Genomic DNA, 19,956 nt, shown 5'->3' with positions numbered 1-19,956 from the left:
TTTCACCATAAGTGTTTGTCTCTGCTCCGATCAGGTACAACGGTGATGTCAGCTCCATGCCCTTCCTCATCGAGATCCTGACCGTGTTACCTGAGGAGGTCCATAGTCGCTCGCTACGTATCGGAGCCAATCGGAGGACAGAGATTATCGAGGACTTGGCATATTACTCTTCCACCGTGGTCACGCTATTGGTGAAACAAATGTTCTAACTCTCGTCTTTAGTAGTCCTTTTTGACTTGTGTAGAAGTCTGGTCGACTGAACGGTCACAGCATGTCAGAGTTTGGCTTTTCAGCAAAATAATATATCCATGACTTGTTTTGTCATTGTAGGCGTCTTGTGTGGAAAAGACGGGCAGCAATGAGAAGATGCTCATCAAGGTTTTTCGTTGCCTCGGAAGCTGGTTCAACCTGGGGGTCCTGGATAGTAACTTCATGGCCAGTAACCAACTTCTCATGGTCCTCTTCCAAGTGTTGGTGAGCAGCCTGAAGATTGTTCTGCTGTCATAAGGCCTAATATCTATATTACTTACATAGCCCTAAATCACATATTGCAATATAATTTGCAGCCTCGAAAAGTATCCCACTACAGTGGTGCCTTGACATATGAGTTCAAATTGTTTTGTGATGGAGCTCGTAACACAAAATACTTTTATTTTCCGTCAAACACTCAATGAATGAATTATTACTTTTATCTTGTGTACATACATACGACTTGTTTATTAAACAGTATTTCAAATTCATCAGTGAACTATAGGGCTGTAACGGTATTTTAAGTACCGTGATATTTTGGTTTCAAAATCTTCTCAATATTATGTTGACGTGTGGCGATCTCAAACAAAAACTGGGGTTTAGGCGGGGGTATGAAACGTAAGCAAGAAGTTAAGTGCTTCCTATAATGTAAAAGTTGTAAGACACTCAACTGTACATTTTTGAACTACACTTATAACACTGGATGTTAACTTTTTCACTTTAAAGACAACAACTGTTTTTAATATTTGGCGTGGTTTGGTTGGTAGAGCGTCCGTGCCAGCAAGGGTTCCATGTTGGATTCTCGCTTCTGCCACTGGCGTTGTGTCCTTGGGCAAGACACTTTACCCTACTACTCCCAGTGCCACCCACACTAGTTTAAATGTAGCTTAATGTTGTAGATAATGGGTTTTACTATGTCAAGCACTTTGAGTCATTAGAAAAAAGCCCTGCGTAAATATAATTCGCTTCACTTCACATTTGTTGAAACAGCAGATGTTCCTGCACAATTATTTGAACTTAAGAAATTATTTTTGTTGAACAAAATATGATTACCTTTATGTTTTTGTTCGATTACAGTTTATCCTAAACATTCCCGCCACTTCTCTGTGAATGTTCTCATTAATCCAGGTCGTTGTCATCTCAGGGCATTCAATCTATCGCAACTGGACTGTTTGGTTCGTCTTAGAAGACGTTTCGCCGCTCATCAGAGTAGGTTTCATCAGTTCATGCTCATAGACTTAGATTGGTGAGATCTAGTCCAGCGGCTGGTGCCAAAACCCCAAATATTTATACTCCAAAAACCAGGATGGTTTTGCCCTATCGCAGTAAGAAAAACAACTGTTTTGATGCAAACGTGCAATCCTAACTGCCAAAGCCAACGGCAGTCATTGAAGTGTAATTTCTCCTCATTAGAATTTAGGTATTGTGTGGCAGAACGATCGTTGGGGATCGACTACTACCAGTCCAAAATAGTCGGAATCTCCCCCGTAAACATTCTATTCCGTTGTAAACAAATGGCAAAATGGAATTCTGATCACCTTCTGTGAAGCTGAATGTTCCTCCCACTTCATTTCACACACTATGGCATTTTTACCAGGCTTTTTTTTTTTTGGACATATGCAGCAATAATATTGTACCGTGGCCTTAATACCGTGATAATATCGCACTGTGAGATTTTAAACCATTAATCCCTAATGAACTACAGTACGTAGACTATCACAATACTGACTCAAGTATCATCCTCGTCAATACCCTAGAAATTGCTCTGTGAAGTTGTTATGGTATTGTTAATCTTTTTTTGTATATAACTACATACTCTCCGGCGTGACAGTGTCCCAGCCAGACCTGTGCCAATATTTGAGGAGTCAATTAATCGAACATAAGCCTGGATGAATCCCCATGGACATGCTTGTTTACGGTCACTCTATGCATCGGATTCAGCAGCTGTGGGCGTTTGTACAATAACGGAAGGTAAGGAACGGAGTGAAGCTTCTTGCGGGGTCGCAAGCATGCACAAAGTGCAACAAGTTAGCTTGTGACAACCAACGCAACAGTAGTGATAGTAAGAATTTGGAGAAAAAAGACGATAGCAAAACCAAATGCCACTGCACCAGTGTGGGAATATTTCAGTTTTAAAACTTTGGAACAATGTGAGCCTAATCAACATTGAGGAGACATTTTGCCAAATGGGCTTGAAAGTGGTGCCAACAAAAAAATCCAATACGACAAACTTGCATGCCCACTCAAAACGCAAACACTCAGTATTTCCAACTGGTAAAATACATGCACATGAAGATGCAGAGCCCTTGTCCTGACAATCCACATTCACTGAGGCGTTTAGTGAATAAGATCAGTGCAAACAAAACATTATAAATTGCTGTGTGCTGACAGAAAGTGTGGTTCACTATATCGCCTAACACATGCACCTCTTTGATAGAGTTGGAAAAACTAGCATTTTGAAAAATGCTGCAAAGGTTTTACGGACATTTGTCATGTCATGTTGGTGTTTCCCACTTTGAATCTACCAGACTAAAGTTATTTTTGCAAATTTCCTGTTAATACATCTGCTTTTACTGCAGTGCTTATATTGTTACTCTGCTCTTCTGTTTACGAATGTCCTAACTTGATTGTCAGTTAAGTAATGTACAACTGTACTTCTGCCAACATGTTAAATATTGAAGTGCAACTTTGTTTATCAATACTTAATTTAGCCATTTTATTTATTGTGTTGAGTGTGTATGTTTGATGGTTGCCCAACCCCTCCTCCACAGACAGAAATTATTTTATTTTAGTTGTGATTTTTATTCAAGTGCAACATTTTGTTCACAGCGTATATTTAATTTGTATTATTTGTTTTATTTACTCTGATATTTTAATGTTTACATTCCAATATGTTAAAATAGATGAGAAATACAAGTCTATTCTATTTTAAAAGGTATACTTGAATTATTATGAATTATCATGACATCAGTAGTTAATTTATTCTCAAAACAATGTTTACAATATTGTTTATTGACACTAATCTGTAGGTCAATTGAGCCTAGTTCTATATTTTTTGTGTGTTTTAAGCAGTTATTCTTCAGTAGTTTTACTACTTTACATTAAGCTGGCCTGACTTTTTGCCTCTTCCTGCTCTCTCTCATTCGGTGTGTCACATACTCAGCTATTTCTTGTCCTCCATCAGTAATAATACTTGTAAGACTTTTTATGTGTATGCAGCAAACGGATGACACCTCAACAAATCTCCATGAGGCAGCCTCGGACTGTGTGTGCTCCGCTCTCTATGCCATTGAAAATGTGGACACCAACATGACGTTGGCACTGCAGCTCTTCCAGGGCGTCTTGACGCTGGAGACAGCCTATCACATGGCTGTGGCTCGTGAGGACCTTGACAAGTGAGGACTTTGAAGTGTTTTGTGAGTGGTCGTGTGCAATGGCTGTCTGTCTCACTGTTTCATTTGTTTTTCCCCAGAGTTCTTAACTATTGCAGAATCTTCACTGAGCTATGCGAGACCTTTTTAGAGACGACTGTCAGGAGTCCAGGTCAGGGCATGGGCGACTTGAGGACGCTGGAGCTGCTGTTGATCTGTGCTGGACACCCCCAGTATGAGGTACACAAATGTCTGCAAAATGTGCAAGATTGGACAGTCCCCCTCTCCGAAGAAAAATCACATTTCTCATTTGATACCGTTGTGTGTGTGCTCCAGGTTGTTGAAATCTCTTTTAACTTCTGGTACCGTCTTGGAGAAAATCTGTACAAATTAAATGATGTGGCCCTTCACACCATTTTTCGACCGTACATTCAAAGACTACTGCACTGCTTGGCCAGACATTGTCAGCTTGACCCAGACCACGTAAGTCACCTGATAGGCTCCACAGAATTGCATCTACAAGTGATCCTTAGTTCACAACATGTTCTGGTTTCAAAGACACCTCCATTATTTATTTACTTACCAAATTCTTATATCAACAATAAATTCCCCTGAGAACTAGTTCCAGCACACGCGGCGGAAGAATACAGCTCTAGTAAGAGAGCCACAACTAAACTGCCAAAGAACAAACATCACTTGTTAGTTAAGTAAAGTAAATAAAAGTTATCGGCACATTTTTGTGAAATTTAAAGAAATGTCCAAATTGGTTTAAGGAACAATTCTTTCTACCTTATATATACTTTACGTGCCTTAACTTGTGTGTGTGTGTGTGTGTGTGTGTGTGTGTGTGTGTGTGTGTGTGTGTGTGTGTGTGTGTGTGTGTGTGTGTGTGTGTGTGTGTGTGCGTGCGTGCGTGCGTGCGTGCGTGCGTGCGTGCGTGCGTGCGTGCGTGCGTGCGTGCGTGCGTGCGTGCGTGCGTGCGTGCGTGCGTGCGTGCGTGCGTGCGTGCGTGCGTGCGTGCGTGCGTGCGTGCGTGCGTGCGTGCGTGCGTGCGTGCGTGCGTGCGTGCGTGCGTGCGTGCGTGCGTGCGTGCGTGCGTGCGTGCGTGCGTGCGTGCGTGCGTGCGTGCGTGCGTGCGTGCGTGCGTGCGTGCGTGCGTGCGTGCGTGCGTGCGTGCGTGCGTGCGTGCGTGCGTGCGTGCGTGCGTGCGTGCGTGCGTGCGTGCGTGCGTGCGTGCGTGCGTGCGTGCGTGCGTGCGTGCGTGCGTGCGTGCGTGCGTGCGCGCGCGCGCGCGCAGTGGATGACTGACTAGAGGTATCTAGATATCTAAAATAAATCATGGCCATATATTGATTCAACTTTCACAAAATGTCAGAAATTGGATAATAAACAAGTAATCCAGATAATTTTTTAACATTGTGGACTTTTTTTTACTATTGGGAGGTGGAACTTGGCAAAGGTCTGCGCACTCTCTCTGTGCTTTTCTAATTCCTGTTTCTTTTCATTCTTGTATTTAATCTTGTTATATCAGTATTCATGTGTTCTTTGTACATTGTGACTGACTCAGGTGTTAATTTAACCATAAAATCCAACTTAAACCAGAACTGGACTTACAGTGCATTCAGAAAGTATTCACAGTGCTTCACTTTTTCCACATGTTGTTATGTTACAGCGTTATTCCAAAATGGAATAAATTAATTTTTGTCCTCAAAATTGTACACCTAATTTCCCACAATGACAATGTGACACGTTTAAAAAAAAATTTTTTTTTTAAATCTCCATTATTATTCACATTAGATGCTCAACATCTTGTTGATGTACCTTTGGCAGCCTTCTGAATATGATGCCACAAGCTTGATACAACTATCTTTGAGCAGTTTTGCCCATTCCTCTTTGCAGTACCTCTCAAGATCCATTAGGATGGATAGGAAGCTTTGGTTTTCATCCAAGATGTCTCTGTACCTTGCTGCATTCATCTTTCCCAGTATCCTGATTAGTCTCTTAGTTACTGCCGCTGAATAACATCCCCACAGCATTATGCTGCCGCCACCATACTTCATTGTAGAGATAGGTTTGGCCTGGTTTCTTCCGAACTTGATGCCTGGCATTGACGCAAAGAATTAAATCTTTGTCTCATCAAACCAGAGAAATTTGTTAATCATGGTCTGAGAGTCTTTCAGGTGCATTTTGGCAAACATTTTACTAAGAAATGGCTTCCATTTGGTCACTCTACCATCCAAGCCTCATTCCTCCACAGAGGAATGTTTTAGCTCTGACAAAGTAACCATCGGGTTCTTGGTTACCTCCCCGACTAGACTGAGATGAATGCAGCAATGTACAGAGACATTGCGGTATAGCTCGGTTGATATAGCTCGGTTGGTAGAGTGGCCGTGCCAGCAACTTGAGGGTTGCAGGTTCGATTCCCGCTGCAGCCATCCTAGTCACTGCCGTTGTGTCCTTGGGCAAGACACTTTACCCACCTGCTCCCAGTGCCACCCACACTGGTTTAAATGTAACTTAGATATTGGGTTTCACTATGTAAAGCGCTTTGAGTCACTTGAGAAAAGCGCTATATAAATATAATTCAATTCAATTCAATACATTCTGGATGAAAACCAACACTTCCGATTCCAACCTGATGGAGCTTGAGAGGTGCTGCAAAGAGGAATGGGCGAAACTGTCCAAAGATAGGCGTGCTAAGCTTGTGGCAATTTTATCCAAAAAGACTTGAGCCTGTAATTGTTGTCAAAGGTGCATCAATGAAGTGATGAGTAAAGGCTGTGGATATGTACGCACGTGATTTTTTTTTATCATATTTTAACTTTCAATAAATGTGCAAAATTACTACTTACATTATCATTATGGGGTTTATAGTTTGTAGAATTTAAAATGTTGAATGTATTCCATTTTGAACATGGCCGTAACGTATTAACATGTAGAAAAAGGGTATTGCTGTGAATACTTTCTGGATGTACTGTACATCAAAGTCTAAGACAGAACTCGTTTGTAACCCGAGGACCAATATTAATCTTAGCCCGATTTTTGGGTAGATAAAAGTGAGGCAAAAATGTGCAATATTTTTCAATGAATCATTACTTTTTAAATGTTGTGCATTTTGATTCTGCAGGAAGGAATTCCAGAGGAAACCGATGATTTTGGGGAGTTCAGGATGAGAGTTTCTGACTTGGTTAAAGATGTTATTTTTCTTGTTGGTTCTATGGAGTGTTTCTCTCAGGTGAGGCAACAATATTCAGAAATTTGCCAAAAGTGTATTTTGTGTTTTCGAGTCCATATTTAAAAAAAAATGTTATTTCTTGGTTCAGTTGTACTCGACCCTAAAAGAAGGGAATCCTCCTTGGGTGGTGACCGAAGCTGTTCTTTTCATAATGGCTGCCATCGCCAAAAGTGTTGATCCGTGAGTCAGACTGCTGTCGAAATCAATTTATAAAAGCAAAAAATAAATAATCGTTTGTGAATGTCTCAGAGAGAACAACACGACCCTCTTGGAGGTGTTGCAGCAGGTTGTGTTGCTCCCGGAAGCAGTTCACATGGCCGTGCGGTACACAAGCATAGAGCTGGTCGGAGAGATGAGTGAGGTTGTGGACAGAAACCCCAGATTCCTTGGTGAGATATTATTTTTCAGGTTTTAATTAATCATTTTAAAATATTGTCATTTGTTGTTGCTTTCCAGGCTGTCCATCTAAAATAGCTACATCTTTTCATCTGACGTGCTTGTGCATTATTCTCACTTTTTAACATTGTCATGATTCTAAAAAGGCATCAGAATATTTTCTTAAGCGTGTAACTTGTAAAAATTGCATTTCAGACCCTGTGTTGAACTACCTGATGAAAGGTCTGAGAGAGAAACCTCTGGCCTCGGCTGCAGCAAAGGCGATCCAGAACATTTGCTCCGTATGCAGAGACCACATGTCACAACACTTCCAGGGACTGCTAGACATTGCTCGCGCTCTAGACTCCTTTGCGCTCTCCACGGAGGCCGCCATCGGACTGCTCAAAGGTACTGTCATAAGGCTCAGTTCAAATCCAAGCACAGGTCAACATTGGTGCAATAGTGCAGTGGTTCTCAAATGGGGGTTTGTACCCCTGGGGGTACTTGAAGGTATACCAAGGGGCACATGAGATATTCTAAAACACAGCAACAATTCAAAAATCTTTTATGAATATATTTATTGAATAATACTTCAACAAAATATGTAAGTTCATAAATTGTAAAAAGAAATGCAACAATGCAATATTCAATATTGACAGCTAGATTTTTTATGGACATGTTCCATAGATATTGATGTTAAAGATTTCTTTTTTTGTGAAGAAATGTTTAGAATTAAGTTCATGAATCCAGATGGATCTCTAGTACAATCCCCAAAGAGGGCACTTTAAGTTGATGATTACTTCTATGTGGAGAAATCTTTATTTATAATTTAATCACTTGTTTATTTTTCAACAAGTTTTTAGTTATTTGTATACCTTTTTTTCCAAATAGTTCAAGAAAGACCACTACAAATGAGCAATATTTTCCACGGTTATACAATTTAATAAATCAGAAACTGATGACATAGATTCTGCATTTTACTTCATCTCTTTTTTTCCAACCAAAAATGCTTTGCTCTGATTAGGGGGTAGTTGAATTAAAATAAAATTCACAGGGGGTACATCACTGAAAAAAGGTTGAGAACCACTGCAATAGTGGATCCATATCAAAGCAGAATTTGTTTTTCCATATTTGTTGAACTACTGTCAATATTCAGTCATGCTGCCACAATAAGTTGACTTAGTCAACATAATCAACCATAAAAATTAATTGATGGCAATTATTTTGGCAAACACATCGTTTTACGGTTCTTCGCCCATTTATGTTGACTGACGAAGTGTGGCTAGTGGATTGTTAGAACGGCTGAAGTATGTCCATACTTAGAGCCGCTCCTCTTACTTACAAATCATCGCCTCCATGGTGGCAAAAAAGCAACATTTCTTACAACTGACTTTATCACTGGAGGACAAGAAAAAGCTAATGTATGTGACACATTGAGCAAGAGAGCTGGAAGAGACAATATTTTAGGCAATATTGCCCATCTCTGGTTTGGGATGTTTAACAGGCTACTTGGACTCTGGCAGTTAGGAATGGAAATTGATAAGATTTTTTCTGTTCAGATTCCACTTTCGATTGTGCGTAACGATACGGTTCCTTAGCTGTTCTCTTCTCGATTCGTATTCGGGGAAAGAAAGAAAGAAAAAAAGGTGGATTAGCACCAATGTTGTTCAGTTCAGCAGTAACATGACCTTACGAAGCTTACAATGAGGTTTTAGGAAGCACATATATAGTAGAATAGAAAAAAAATAAAACTTTTAAAAGTGTAATAAAAATAAATATTCTTCAGTAGAAATTAACAAAATAAAACAAATGGGGAAATCAAGCAAGACTATATCATTTAGTAACGTTTTCAAAACTTGTAAAAAATCTTTTGTCAGCTCCCTAGTAAAATATACTAATAAAAATCTAAATATTAGAAGGGTTTCCTTCGATTTGCCAGGTGAAACTATCATATGCTTAACATGCAACTCGATATATTTCAAGCCTTCTTTTGATATCATTGTGGTGATAATGGTTTACAAATTATGAAACCTTAAATTGAAAATCTCAGAAAATGTAGGGTCTTCAAAAAATGCAAGCAATCATCATCAAAATTATAATAAAGGCTTGACATATCTCATGAGGTAATATCACATATTATTTTCACATTTGAAGTTGCTGAAATGAATGGACGTTTGTCAAATATATTTTGATTGTGTGAATTTCACCTGTATAATGGAAATGACTGAGTGAAAGTGTGGTTGCAGAAAAACATGCAACTTTTCTCTGACTACAATTCAACATTCTCCTCTTGAAAATCAGGAACACAGTGGGAAAAGGGTTTAAACTTAGTCACTGCTTGTCTGTCCTGCGTGTGGTCTTCCCTGCCGCGGTGAAAGGAAAGGAGACGCTGTAGCACAGGGCACACGTGAACTGGAGCTAGTACTTGCTGCCCACCTCGGAGCCAGTCAGAATCTTTCGCTCGTCTTGCTTATCTTAATGAGAAGACCTAAATTTCAATTTAACACATAAGAGCACATACATGATAGAGGGTAAGTTAGTTAGTTATTTACGGCAGATGACTGCTATTGGGATGAGATCGGCGCGGTTCGAAAATGCTACTAAGATTTATAACTATTGCATGCTGTCTGTTTAAATGTTTTAGAATATTGCTCATGTCCTCCTCTTGATGAAATAGCAATCTTGCCATTATTACAAGTAGCGCTGTTGCAGTCTTCATTGTTCCGGCCACAATGGTTCCATTACTGACAACAAACTTTATACCATTAGCACAGCTGCATGCATGCCTGCTTTCAATACAACTCATTATTGCAGCGTGAAATAATGTATTATTTTTTTAGATTAGCCAACAATTTAAAAATGTTGTCAAGTCAATTTGATTTATATAGCACATTTACAACAACTTTTAAATTCAACCAAAGTGCTTTACAGGTTAAAAAAAACAGAAAACAAACAAAGAACATAAACAAAGAATGAGCTGAAAAAAATAGTACAAAAAGCACTATTTGCTAAATAAAAAGCATAGTAATAAAAAGTGCGACAAATAGAAAAAATAAAACTAAAGCGAAGGGGTGGGGGGTAGAACTAGAAATGGTGGCCTAGTGGGCAGACTCGGCTCAGGTCAAAGGCCAGCGAAAAGAGGTAGGTCTTAAGAAGGGTTTTGTCAGCGGCAGCACTAATACGTAGTAACAATGATTCATCATTTCTATATTTTAACTTGTAGGTACGGCGCTGGTCCTTGGTCGTCTTCCTCTGGAGAAGATTGCAGAGTGCCTGGGTGACTTGTGCGCTGTTCAGGTTACAGCGCTGAAAAAGGTCAGAAGTTGCCGAAATCTTCTGTTTTTCTCGAGTGATGAAATAAACCTTTCTTTTTTTTTTACTGTTTCAGCTTCTTTCTGTAGAATCAACAAACGGTCGAGCAGCCGATCCAACTATCTGGCTTGACAGACTGGCCGTCATTTTTAGGTAAATTGAGCACATTGACTCTCCAGTGGAGTCTGGATTGCAAATGGTGAACATACTGCTTTGTTTCAGACACACAAACCCTATTGTGGAGAACGGACAGACACACCCATGTCAGAAAGTCATTCATGAGGTGACCTAATCCGTGACTGGAAACAATTTCATTTCTTCACAGCATATGCACCTCGCGTTATGCTCCTGTTCTTATGCGACCCGCTCCTAGATCTGGCCTGTGCTGTCCGAGACTCTGAACAGTCACCAAGCTGATAACCGAATCGTAGAGCGATGCTGTCGCTGCCTGCGGTTTGCTGTACGGTGTGTTGGGAAAGGCTCCGCCTCCTTGCTGCAGCCACTGGTTACGCAGGTCAAATAATTGAATATACTTATCCAAGTTGCCATTGTGTGCTGGTCCTCATGTCTTTTACTTGTCACATGTCAGATGGTGAGTGTATACCAGGTCTATCCACACTCATGCTTCCTGTACCTGGGCAGCATCCTGGTGGACGAGTACGGTATGGAGGAGGGCTGTCGACAGGGCCTGCTCGATATGTTACAGGTGACATTTTTCGAAATAATCAAATGTGACAATAATGACTTTGAAGGGGAACTGTTATTTTTTTTTTGACTTTTGCTTGTCATTCGCAATCTTTGTGTAAAACAAGAACACAAGTTTTTCTTTGTTTTATGTATTCTAACTCGTAAATAATCCCTAGCAAAAGTCAGCTAACAATGTGAATGAGATTTGCTGTACTCCCCCTATAAAGTGCTCTAAAAACATCCAAAACTTTCCATCAATGTTTTATGTACATGCTTGTAAGTATATATGTAATGTAGTAACAGGCACATTCATAATAGCATGTAATATGTTTGTGTTTTGCTCATTTTACGCATATGGCGGCCTATTAATTTCACAAACGGATCACAACATTCGCTATTTCCTACTACTACTCACTAGTGGTAAGTGGGTTCCATCTAGTGGTATGCCAAATAATCATTTGATTAAGTTGCAGTGTATTATTTTCTTACATTCAAACACAGTCATACTCTTCAGACTGTGTGTAATGGTACAGTGGCCAGAAATAGTAACTAAACTTGTTAAATAAAACCTCTCCTTGTTTTTAATGAATTTTTAGACCCACTACTTTACTGTATTTTAATGTTGGTCATTATGGTGGTACTTGGTGGAAACAAGTTTATGAACCAATGCTATATAGCAGTGGTTCTCAACCTTTTTTCAGTGATATACCCCCTCTGAACATTTTTTTTAATTCAAATATACCCTAATCAGAGCAAAGCATTTTTTGGGGGAAAAAATCAATAAAGAAGTAAAATAGAGCACTATGTTATTAGTTTCTGGTTTATTAAATTGTATAAAAGTGCAAGATATTGCTCATTTGTAGTGGTCTTTCTTGAACTATTTGGAAAAAAATGTTTAAAAATAACTAAAAACTTGTTGAAAAATAAAATATGGGGATTGTAATAGAGAGCCATCTGGATTCATGAACTTAATTCTAAACATTTCTTCACAAAAAAAGAAATCTTTAACATCAATATTTATGGAACATGTCCACAAAAAATCTAGCTGTCAACACTGAATATTGCATTGTTGTATTTTTTTTCACAGTTTATGAACTTACATTCATATTTTGTTGAAGTATTATTCAATAAATATATTTATAAAGGATTTTTTAATTGTTGCTATTTTTTAAAAATCTCATGTACCCCATGGCATACCTTCAAGAACCCCCAGGGGTACGCGTACCCCCATTTGAGAACCACTGCTATATAGCATTTTTGTGAAATACACCACAAAAAAAATTAAGCGTAATTTCATTTCTACTTCCTGTTTGCAACCTCAATTCAATTTCACTGAATTAAATAGGAATTTGGGAGACATGATGAATTAATAGATTTTAATTCCACAAGTAAAAAACCAAAAGACTTTGCATTAACCCCTTGTTTAACCCACCTTGGTAGGCTTTGTGCATGACAACCTTCCAGCTGTTGGAGCAGCCCAATGGTCTTCGAAACCACCCTGACACTGTCGACGACCTTTTCAGACTAGCGACCAGGTAAGTTGCACCCACATGCTTTCAACCGGTGTACATTTTGTATGTGAAATATTTTGGGTCTAGGTTCGTTCAGCGGAGTCCTGTCACGCTGCTCGGCAGCAGTATCATCGTTCACATCATCCAGTGCGCCATCGCCGCCACCTCACTGGACCACAGAGACGCTAACTGCAGTGTGATGAAATTTGTGCGAGATCTCATCCACACCGGCGTGGCCAACGATGTAAGGAGGGAGAAATGTGTGATCGTTACCCGCAAGCTCATTCAGTGCATTGAAATGTTCCGCGTGTTGTGATTTCAGCACATGGAGGACTTTGAATTGAGGAAGCAGCTGATTCGTCAAGCCATGGAGCAGCACGGCCAGCAGCTCGTCACTCAACTCATGCACTCGTGTTGCTTCTGCCTGCCGCCATACACGCTACCCGACATTGCGGAGGTGTTGTGGGAGGTCATGATGTTTGACCGGCCGGTGAGTTGCTATTGTTCTGCCTGGCTTGTGCAAAATTCCAAACTTCCAGTTCAGTTCCATGAGTTTTAAATTGAGGCTGCAAACAGGAAGAAGAGTTGAAATTACAATTGATACACTGAATAAAGAGCTGACAAAATATAAGATTAAAAGGCTAGATTTTAGAAAAGAAAAATACTAAAAACTAGTGAAATTATCTTTCCATGCAGCTAGTTAATTTTACTTGATAAGACATCCTAAATTACGATTTGGACATCTAGAAATTAGCAGGCATTTTAAGATAAAAATAAGTATTTTATTCTGAAAACAAGCATTATTCAACTTGCAATTCTTAAATTAAGCGTTCTCTAGATTAGATGGGGGTACGTGTACCCCTGGGGGTACTTGAAGGTATGCCAAGAGGTATGTGAGATTTTTAAAAAATATTCTAAAAATAGCAACAGTTCAAAAATCCTTTATAAATATATTTATTGAATAATACTTCAACAAAATATGAATGTAAGTTCATAAACTGTGAAAAGAAATGCAAGAATGCAATATTCAGTGTTGACAGCTAGATTTTTTGTGGAAATGTTCCATAAATATTAATGTTAAAGATTTATTTTTTTGTGAAGAAATGTTTTGAAGGGTTCAAGAATCCAGATGGATCTCTATTACAATCCCCAAAGAGGGCACTTTAAGTTGATGATTACTTTTATGTGTAGACATCTTTATTTATAATTGAATCACTTGTTGAGATGGCGACTTGTCCAGGGTGTACACCGCCTTACGCCCGATTGTAGCTGAGATAGGCACCAGCGCCTCCGCGACCCCAAAGGGAATAAGCGGTAGAAAATGGATGGATGGTTTTTAGTTATTTTTTTATCTTTTTTTCCAAATAGTTCAAGAAAGACCACTACAAATGAGCAATATTTTGCACTGTTATACAATTTAATAAATCAGAAACTGATGACATAGTGCTGTATTTTACTTATTTGTCTCTTTTTTTCAACCAAAAATGCTTTGCTCCGATTAGGGGGTACTTTAATTAAAAAAATGTTCACAGGGGGTACATCACTGAAAAAAGGTTGAGAACCACTGCTCTAGATGTTGCAGAATCTTTTAACAAGATTTTTATGTGAGGAAAACCATATAATCTTATTTGAATAGTTATTTTCTCAGTTTTAACTAGAATAGAAAACATAATTATTAATGCTAAAATTAAGATTATTAGGTAAAGTTCATGACGAAAAATAAGTAAATAGCTCCTAAAACTCTGGACATTTCCAGAAATACAATTTAACATCTTGGATAGTGGCAAATAATTTGCAGTGTAATTTTGGCATATTCCACAGTCATGCTTTTCAGTGTATTTCATACAATTTACACATTTCTTAGAAAATAATATTGATGAACCTCATGATCTACACATTTATTTCTGGCAAATGTTTTTGATCGACAGTTAAGATTTGAATTAATTTGATGTACATTCAAATTATGGAAAAAGGTAAAATAATGTAGTCCCTAAAATGCCTGACTGTATCAAACTATTAACAAAAAATATATATTAATTTTATTATGCAAAATGATTTTATTTTTTTTTTTTCATTTCAAATTCAGATGAAAATGACAAATAATTCAATGTCCATTAAGCATTTTCTTGTATTGGAGCCAAACGGAATTTCGGAAATTCAATTAATTTATTTCCACTTCCTGTAATTCCAATCCAACATCCTCTAGGGGGAAATTGATTAATTTCAAAGTATTTTAATCTATATTTTTAAGGGTTGTGTTTTATTTGTTAGGAACAGTGCATAGTAATGAACATCTACAACAATTCAGGTGTGAATATGGCATTTTATTGCACAAGCGCTAAAGAGAAGTAATTCAATTGGAATTCCTAAATTGTAATTTTGCACAAACCTGTCAGATATGTGGCGCTCACTGACATGGCAACTGTGTATCTTCCTTGCAGACGTTCTGCCGCTGGTTAGAAAGCGCTCTGAAAGGGTTACCCAAGGAGACGTCGGGAGGAACGGTCACAGTGACGCACAAACAGCTGACAGATTTTCATAAACAAGTCACGAGGTGAGCATTGTGTCAACACAACACTTGCTAACGTACTGACCCTTAAAGACGCTTATGAGCCTGAACTTCTTCTTCTGCAGTGCTGATGAATGTAAACAAGTGTGTTGGGCCATCAGAGAGTTCACCAGATTATTCCGGTAATGTACGAGCATGCTATCACACACACACACAAACACACACACGGGCCTCTTTTCTACTGCAGAGAACTGTCTCGACTCGACTCAACTTAGCTTATGGCCCTGATGTGGAGTAAGGGGAGGCAGGTGTTACTCGGCTATGGTGAAATGTCAAATATATATTGGTATTTGTTCATTGAACTGTCATAATTATATGTTCTGTATGATTGCAATTAGGGCTGGGCGATATATCGATATGTAGGATATATCGCGGGTTTGTCTCTGTGCGATATAGAAAATGACTATATCATAATATTCGAGTATACGTTCTCAAACAGGACTTTTAGCTGCGGGTGTACACTTCAGGCTCTCCTCGCTCTTTCCTGTGTCTCCTTCTCTCAGACAACCAGGCGCACATTCTTACACACGTCACATACGTATACACCCTCGCCCAGCAGAGAGGTAGCGGCGTGGCTAACGTTAGCTGCTAACGTAGCCGTACGAGAGAAAGATGGTGCGGATCTGGTAACAAATGAATGAAGACTTAATTCCCAATAAAAACAGCAGGGTTTCCATCATCTGGCGGTGGTCCGGCTTCAAGTGGGAATATGTCGAACCGACAACCGTAATTTGTCAAGTGTGGGGGGAAAAAGCGTTGCTATAAAAAGTAGCATTACTGCTAATATGTAGCATCATTTGTAAAGTCACCAGCTAGAGTATGAAGAGAATTTCATAACCTTACTAACATACTACATAGTGAAGGACCAATACTATTTTATTTCCTATTATGCAGGTCATTTTTATTTGAGACTTAAAATGTCTCTGACAATCTTGCAATTTATGTTTTGGAATTGACTGGAATGTTTGTGCCATTGCTTAATAACTTTAATAAATACACTTTTGGTCAATTGACTTAGTTGTGATTTCCCTCTCTGCATGAAAGTTTTAAAGTAGCATATATTAATGCAGTGTGAAGAAGAATGTTTCAATGTATACATATAGAATCATCATACTGCTGTGATTACCGTATTTCTTTGAATAGCCGCCGGGCATGTAATATGCGCCTGCCTTGAATTACTGCTGGGTAAAACTCGCTCCCCAAATTAAAAAGCGCATGCTTACTTTTACAGCCGGGTCAAATTCGTGACGTCACGAGTGACGCTTCCCCTGCCGTCACATTCAAAATGGCGGAGGCAGTTTTTTTTTGCTTTTACTCTGCGTAAACCAGTGGTCTTGTTCCACAGCCATACAGATAACACTAATGGTTGTGATATAAAACTATTTTAACACTCTTACTAATATGCGCCACACTCTGTGAACCCTAACCAAATAGGAATAACAAACACATTTCTGGAGAACATTGGCTCTGTAAAACATTATAAACGCAACATAAGAATTACCCATAATGCAGTGCATCCATGACTCTTGGTATACCCCACTAACACCAAACCCCCCCTATCCGTGCGTGGGTTGGGGGCGCGTGTATAATATAGCCAAGAGCCATGGATGCATTGGAATTCTGGGTAATTCTTATGTTGCATTTATAATGTGTTACAGAGTGAAGTGAAGTGAATTATATTTATATAGCGCTTTTTCTCAAGTGACTCAAAGCGCTTTACGTAGTGACACCCAATATCTAAGTTACATTTAAACCAGTGTGGGTGGCACTGGGAGCAGGTGGGTAAAGTGTCTTGCCCAAGGACACAACAGCCAATGTTCTCCAGAAATGTTTGTTATTCTTGTTTGGTTAGGGTTCACAGAGTGTGGGGCATATTAGTAAGAGTTTTAAAGTTGTGTATATCACAACCATTAGTGTAAACGGTATGGCTGTTGACCAAGTATGCATTGGAATGTCGTATAAGAAGCAGTGAAATGCATACGTCCTACCGGCATGCAGATATCATGGTGTAAAGGTGGGCATGCTGTAGAGCAGTGGTCCCCAACCACCGGGCCGTGGCCGCAGAAGAATTTTTATTATTATTTTATTTTTACACACTTAATTTTTTACTGCATGCCATTGGTAAGTGCAGGGGTGAGAAGAGGTTATAAAATAATTAGCGCCTGCTTACTTTTACCGCATGCCTTGAATAAACGCAAGCGTGAGAAGAGGTTTTAAATTAATTAGCGCCCCGGCGGCTATTCAATACGGTATATGCATCAAGTGTTCATTAATGGCCAAGTCCAAATATCGTAATATATATCGTATATCGCGATATGGCCTAAAAATATCTCGATATTAAAAAAAGGCAATATCGCCCAGCCCCAATTGCAATCATTTATCAGGTTTTCTCAAGTGAAAATCGCTGAATTTGCACACATCCCGATCAAATGCAGGACAGAAGCCGGAAATTAGGTTTCCTGTCTGCAAGCGAGCGTTACCTCTCAGTGCACTTCGCTGAGTGCACTTGGTCAGATAAAGTTAGCAACATGTGTGTAAAGCTAGAAAGCAAAGTAGGCTTTTTGGTCCAAACCGAGGGCGAGGACAGGAATGGGCAGTGGGAAGGAGGCAATTCAGGGCGGGCTTAGCTCGGTAGTCCTTCAACATCTTGTCACGTATATGTTTCAGGTAAAGTCTTCGGGGAATCAGAGGCGACAGCAGAAGCTGGAACTACAAATGAGGCTCTGATGAGAGGAGGTGGGACTTTGAATGGGACGCTGGAAGGTGGGCAGATGCCGAGGACTTATTTAACAATACACCTGCAGCAGGTGAGAGGTGGGAGGGGCAGGCCAAGGAGGCTTCACAAAGTGAACAAATTGGTGAGAAAGGAATGTGCCTGGTCAACTGTTTTTAAGAGAAACTTTATTTTTTGGACGTGAACGTTTTGGCGACGCTGTACAAAGAGCCAAATGGTATCCCATGATGCATTTGGCGGGGCGGCTCCCTGTGGAGGACATGATGTCACCTTTGACCATTTTAACGTTTGGTTTCATTTGAGTTGTTTTTGCTGCAAAGCGTGACAAAGTGAACCCTGGGTATCGAGCGAGTGACACATGACACCATCACGGATATTGCCTTGTTGTAGACAATAAACAACTGAAACAACAAATGTCATTATTCAAGTTTAAAACCTCACAATTCTCAATGTGGGATTTGCAGGTTGAAAATCGAGAGCACGAGCGTGACTGTAGGGGTCAGAGAGCGAGGTTTACGCACTGCACACTCTAAATGAACACGTGCACGCTTATGATAAGGAAATTTCTTTGAAATTATCCAAAATCAATTTTTAGATTCATTATAAAAAAAAAAAGATAGGCGTTTTTGTATCAAATTACATTTTTCTAATAACTACATCCTGTTGTATTTCTGTAAAGCAATTCTGCGTTCAGTTCTACTTGGCGACAAGCCTATTTGGAGACGTATTAGCGTTTTTTTAAATGGTGCAAAAACAGCTGTCAGACGATTGCAACTTTCTCACAGTTGCATTTTTTTAAAACCAAAAAATAGAACCAGCCTATTAAAGTTATGTCAGGTACCAAGTTAAATGACTGGGGAAAACAGAGTTAGCGCCTGCTAAACATCCACATAAAAGTTGCAAACAGACCTTTTAATTTATTACCAACAATGTGAATTCATGAGTTACATGAAGTACTAATGTTAATAACACATGCAATATGTTTAAAAATATATTATTGAAAATACAAATGAGCAGCACAACAAAATGTGTGTATGTACGTGTGTGCGTATGTATATATACATGTATATCCACACAACTTTTCTTGAGATTCTTAATCTTAGATGAAGAAAAATGCTTGACAAAAAAAAGCAGCTTCAGATCAGGAGTCTGCTCAAAGAGCAGTTTTGTTCACAAAATACTCAGCACAACTTGAAGTATCAAATTGGCGGTGTACAAACTTTTTCCACTGAGGGCCACGCACTGACAAATTAAAGAATGTGAGGGGCCACTTTAAAACTTTGTGCATTATGGATGCTAAAACTAAATAAATGTACCTCAGTACATGCTCATAATTTTTTATAGTTATAGGTGGCAAAGGAGATAGTTTTTAGAGTTCTAAGTGCATCATTAATAATTTATTTCCTTTTCAGAACAGTTTGAGGACATAAAAATAGCCGTGAGACAACAATGGTACCCGGACTGCACTTTGGAGACCCCTCTGCTAGCGGTACACAACTGCGAAGGATGCATGTCCCTTGAGTTTTGGTCCCTAGAATGCAAGTCAAAAGGGCCGAGGAAGCTTTAAACTTAGGAATCAGAGAATAAGGTTCTTGCATGCACCAACACACAGCCACACTCGCTGGCATCTGTTACACAAAGTAAAGTCAAAGAAAAATGTTTAAATGTCTTACTTTGGGTGTGGTAACGTGTGTTTGTATATTTGAACAGTCAACATTGCTTTAAGCGCCTACACGACTGGTCCCCTTTACCTCAAGTTGTGCTTGGGAAATGGCTTACGAAATTAACAATTATTGAGGAATGTCAAACATCTTCAGTAGTGACTTTGACAAAAAAGGTTTCTTTAGGAACAACATTGTGTCGGAGGTCGTAGAAATGTGTCTTCCTCGAAGTATATGTTTTTTTGTAAATAT

General features: G+C 39.2%; 1 protein-coding gene across 2 annotated transcripts in view; it reads left to right on the top strand.

Annotated features, from left to right (window-relative positions):
• Positions 1 to 18,457, top strand: part of tnpo3 (transportin 3) — a 29,209-nt gene extending 10,752 nt beyond the window's left edge. Inside the window, exons 4-23 of one of the 2 annotated variants that reach the window (XM_061912047.1) lie at positions 35 to 191; positions 331 to 474; positions 3,469 to 3,644; positions 3,722 to 3,860; positions 3,957 to 4,103; positions 6,748 to 6,855; positions 6,944 to 7,035; positions 7,105 to 7,244; positions 7,447 to 7,638; positions 10,454 to 10,545; positions 10,619 to 10,695; positions 10,765 to 10,825; positions 10,916 to 11,056; positions 11,132 to 11,248; positions 12,670 to 12,764; positions 12,828 to 12,984; positions 13,063 to 13,230; positions 15,182 to 15,294; positions 15,375 to 15,436; positions 17,977 to 18,457. In XM_061912047.1, the coding sequence (XP_061768031.1) occupies positions 35 to 191; positions 331 to 474; positions 3,469 to 3,644; positions 3,722 to 3,860; positions 3,957 to 4,103; positions 6,748 to 6,855; positions 6,944 to 7,035; positions 7,105 to 7,244; positions 7,447 to 7,638; positions 10,454 to 10,545; positions 10,619 to 10,695; positions 10,765 to 10,825; positions 10,916 to 11,056; positions 11,132 to 11,248; positions 12,670 to 12,764; positions 12,828 to 12,984; positions 13,063 to 13,230; positions 15,182 to 15,294; positions 15,375 to 15,435 (2,377 nt within the window). In that variant the 3' untranslated portion in view covers position 15,436; positions 17,977 to 18,457. The remainder of the gene's footprint in view (positions 1 to 34; positions 192 to 330; positions 475 to 3,468; positions 3,645 to 3,721; positions 3,861 to 3,956; positions 4,104 to 6,747; positions 6,856 to 6,943; positions 7,036 to 7,104; positions 7,245 to 7,446; positions 7,639 to 10,453; positions 10,546 to 10,618; positions 10,696 to 10,764; positions 10,826 to 10,915; positions 11,057 to 11,131; positions 11,249 to 12,669; positions 12,765 to 12,827; positions 12,985 to 13,062; positions 13,231 to 15,181; positions 15,295 to 15,374; positions 15,437 to 17,976) is intronic. The other variant, XM_061912048.1, reaches the window with a different exon arrangement.
• Positions 18,458 to 19,956: the final 1,499 nt, after the last annotated feature.

The sequence above is a fragment of the Nerophis ophidion genome, linkage group LG10 (genome assembly GCF_033978795.1).
Source record: "Nerophis ophidion isolate RoL-2023_Sa linkage group LG10, RoL_Noph_v1.0, whole genome shotgun sequence".
NCBI classification, from domain to species: Eukaryota; Metazoa; Chordata; class Actinopteri; order Syngnathiformes; family Syngnathidae; genus Nerophis; species Nerophis ophidion.
Note: the sequence above shows the minus strand (reverse complement) of the source record. Positions and strands in the feature narration are given on the sequence as shown.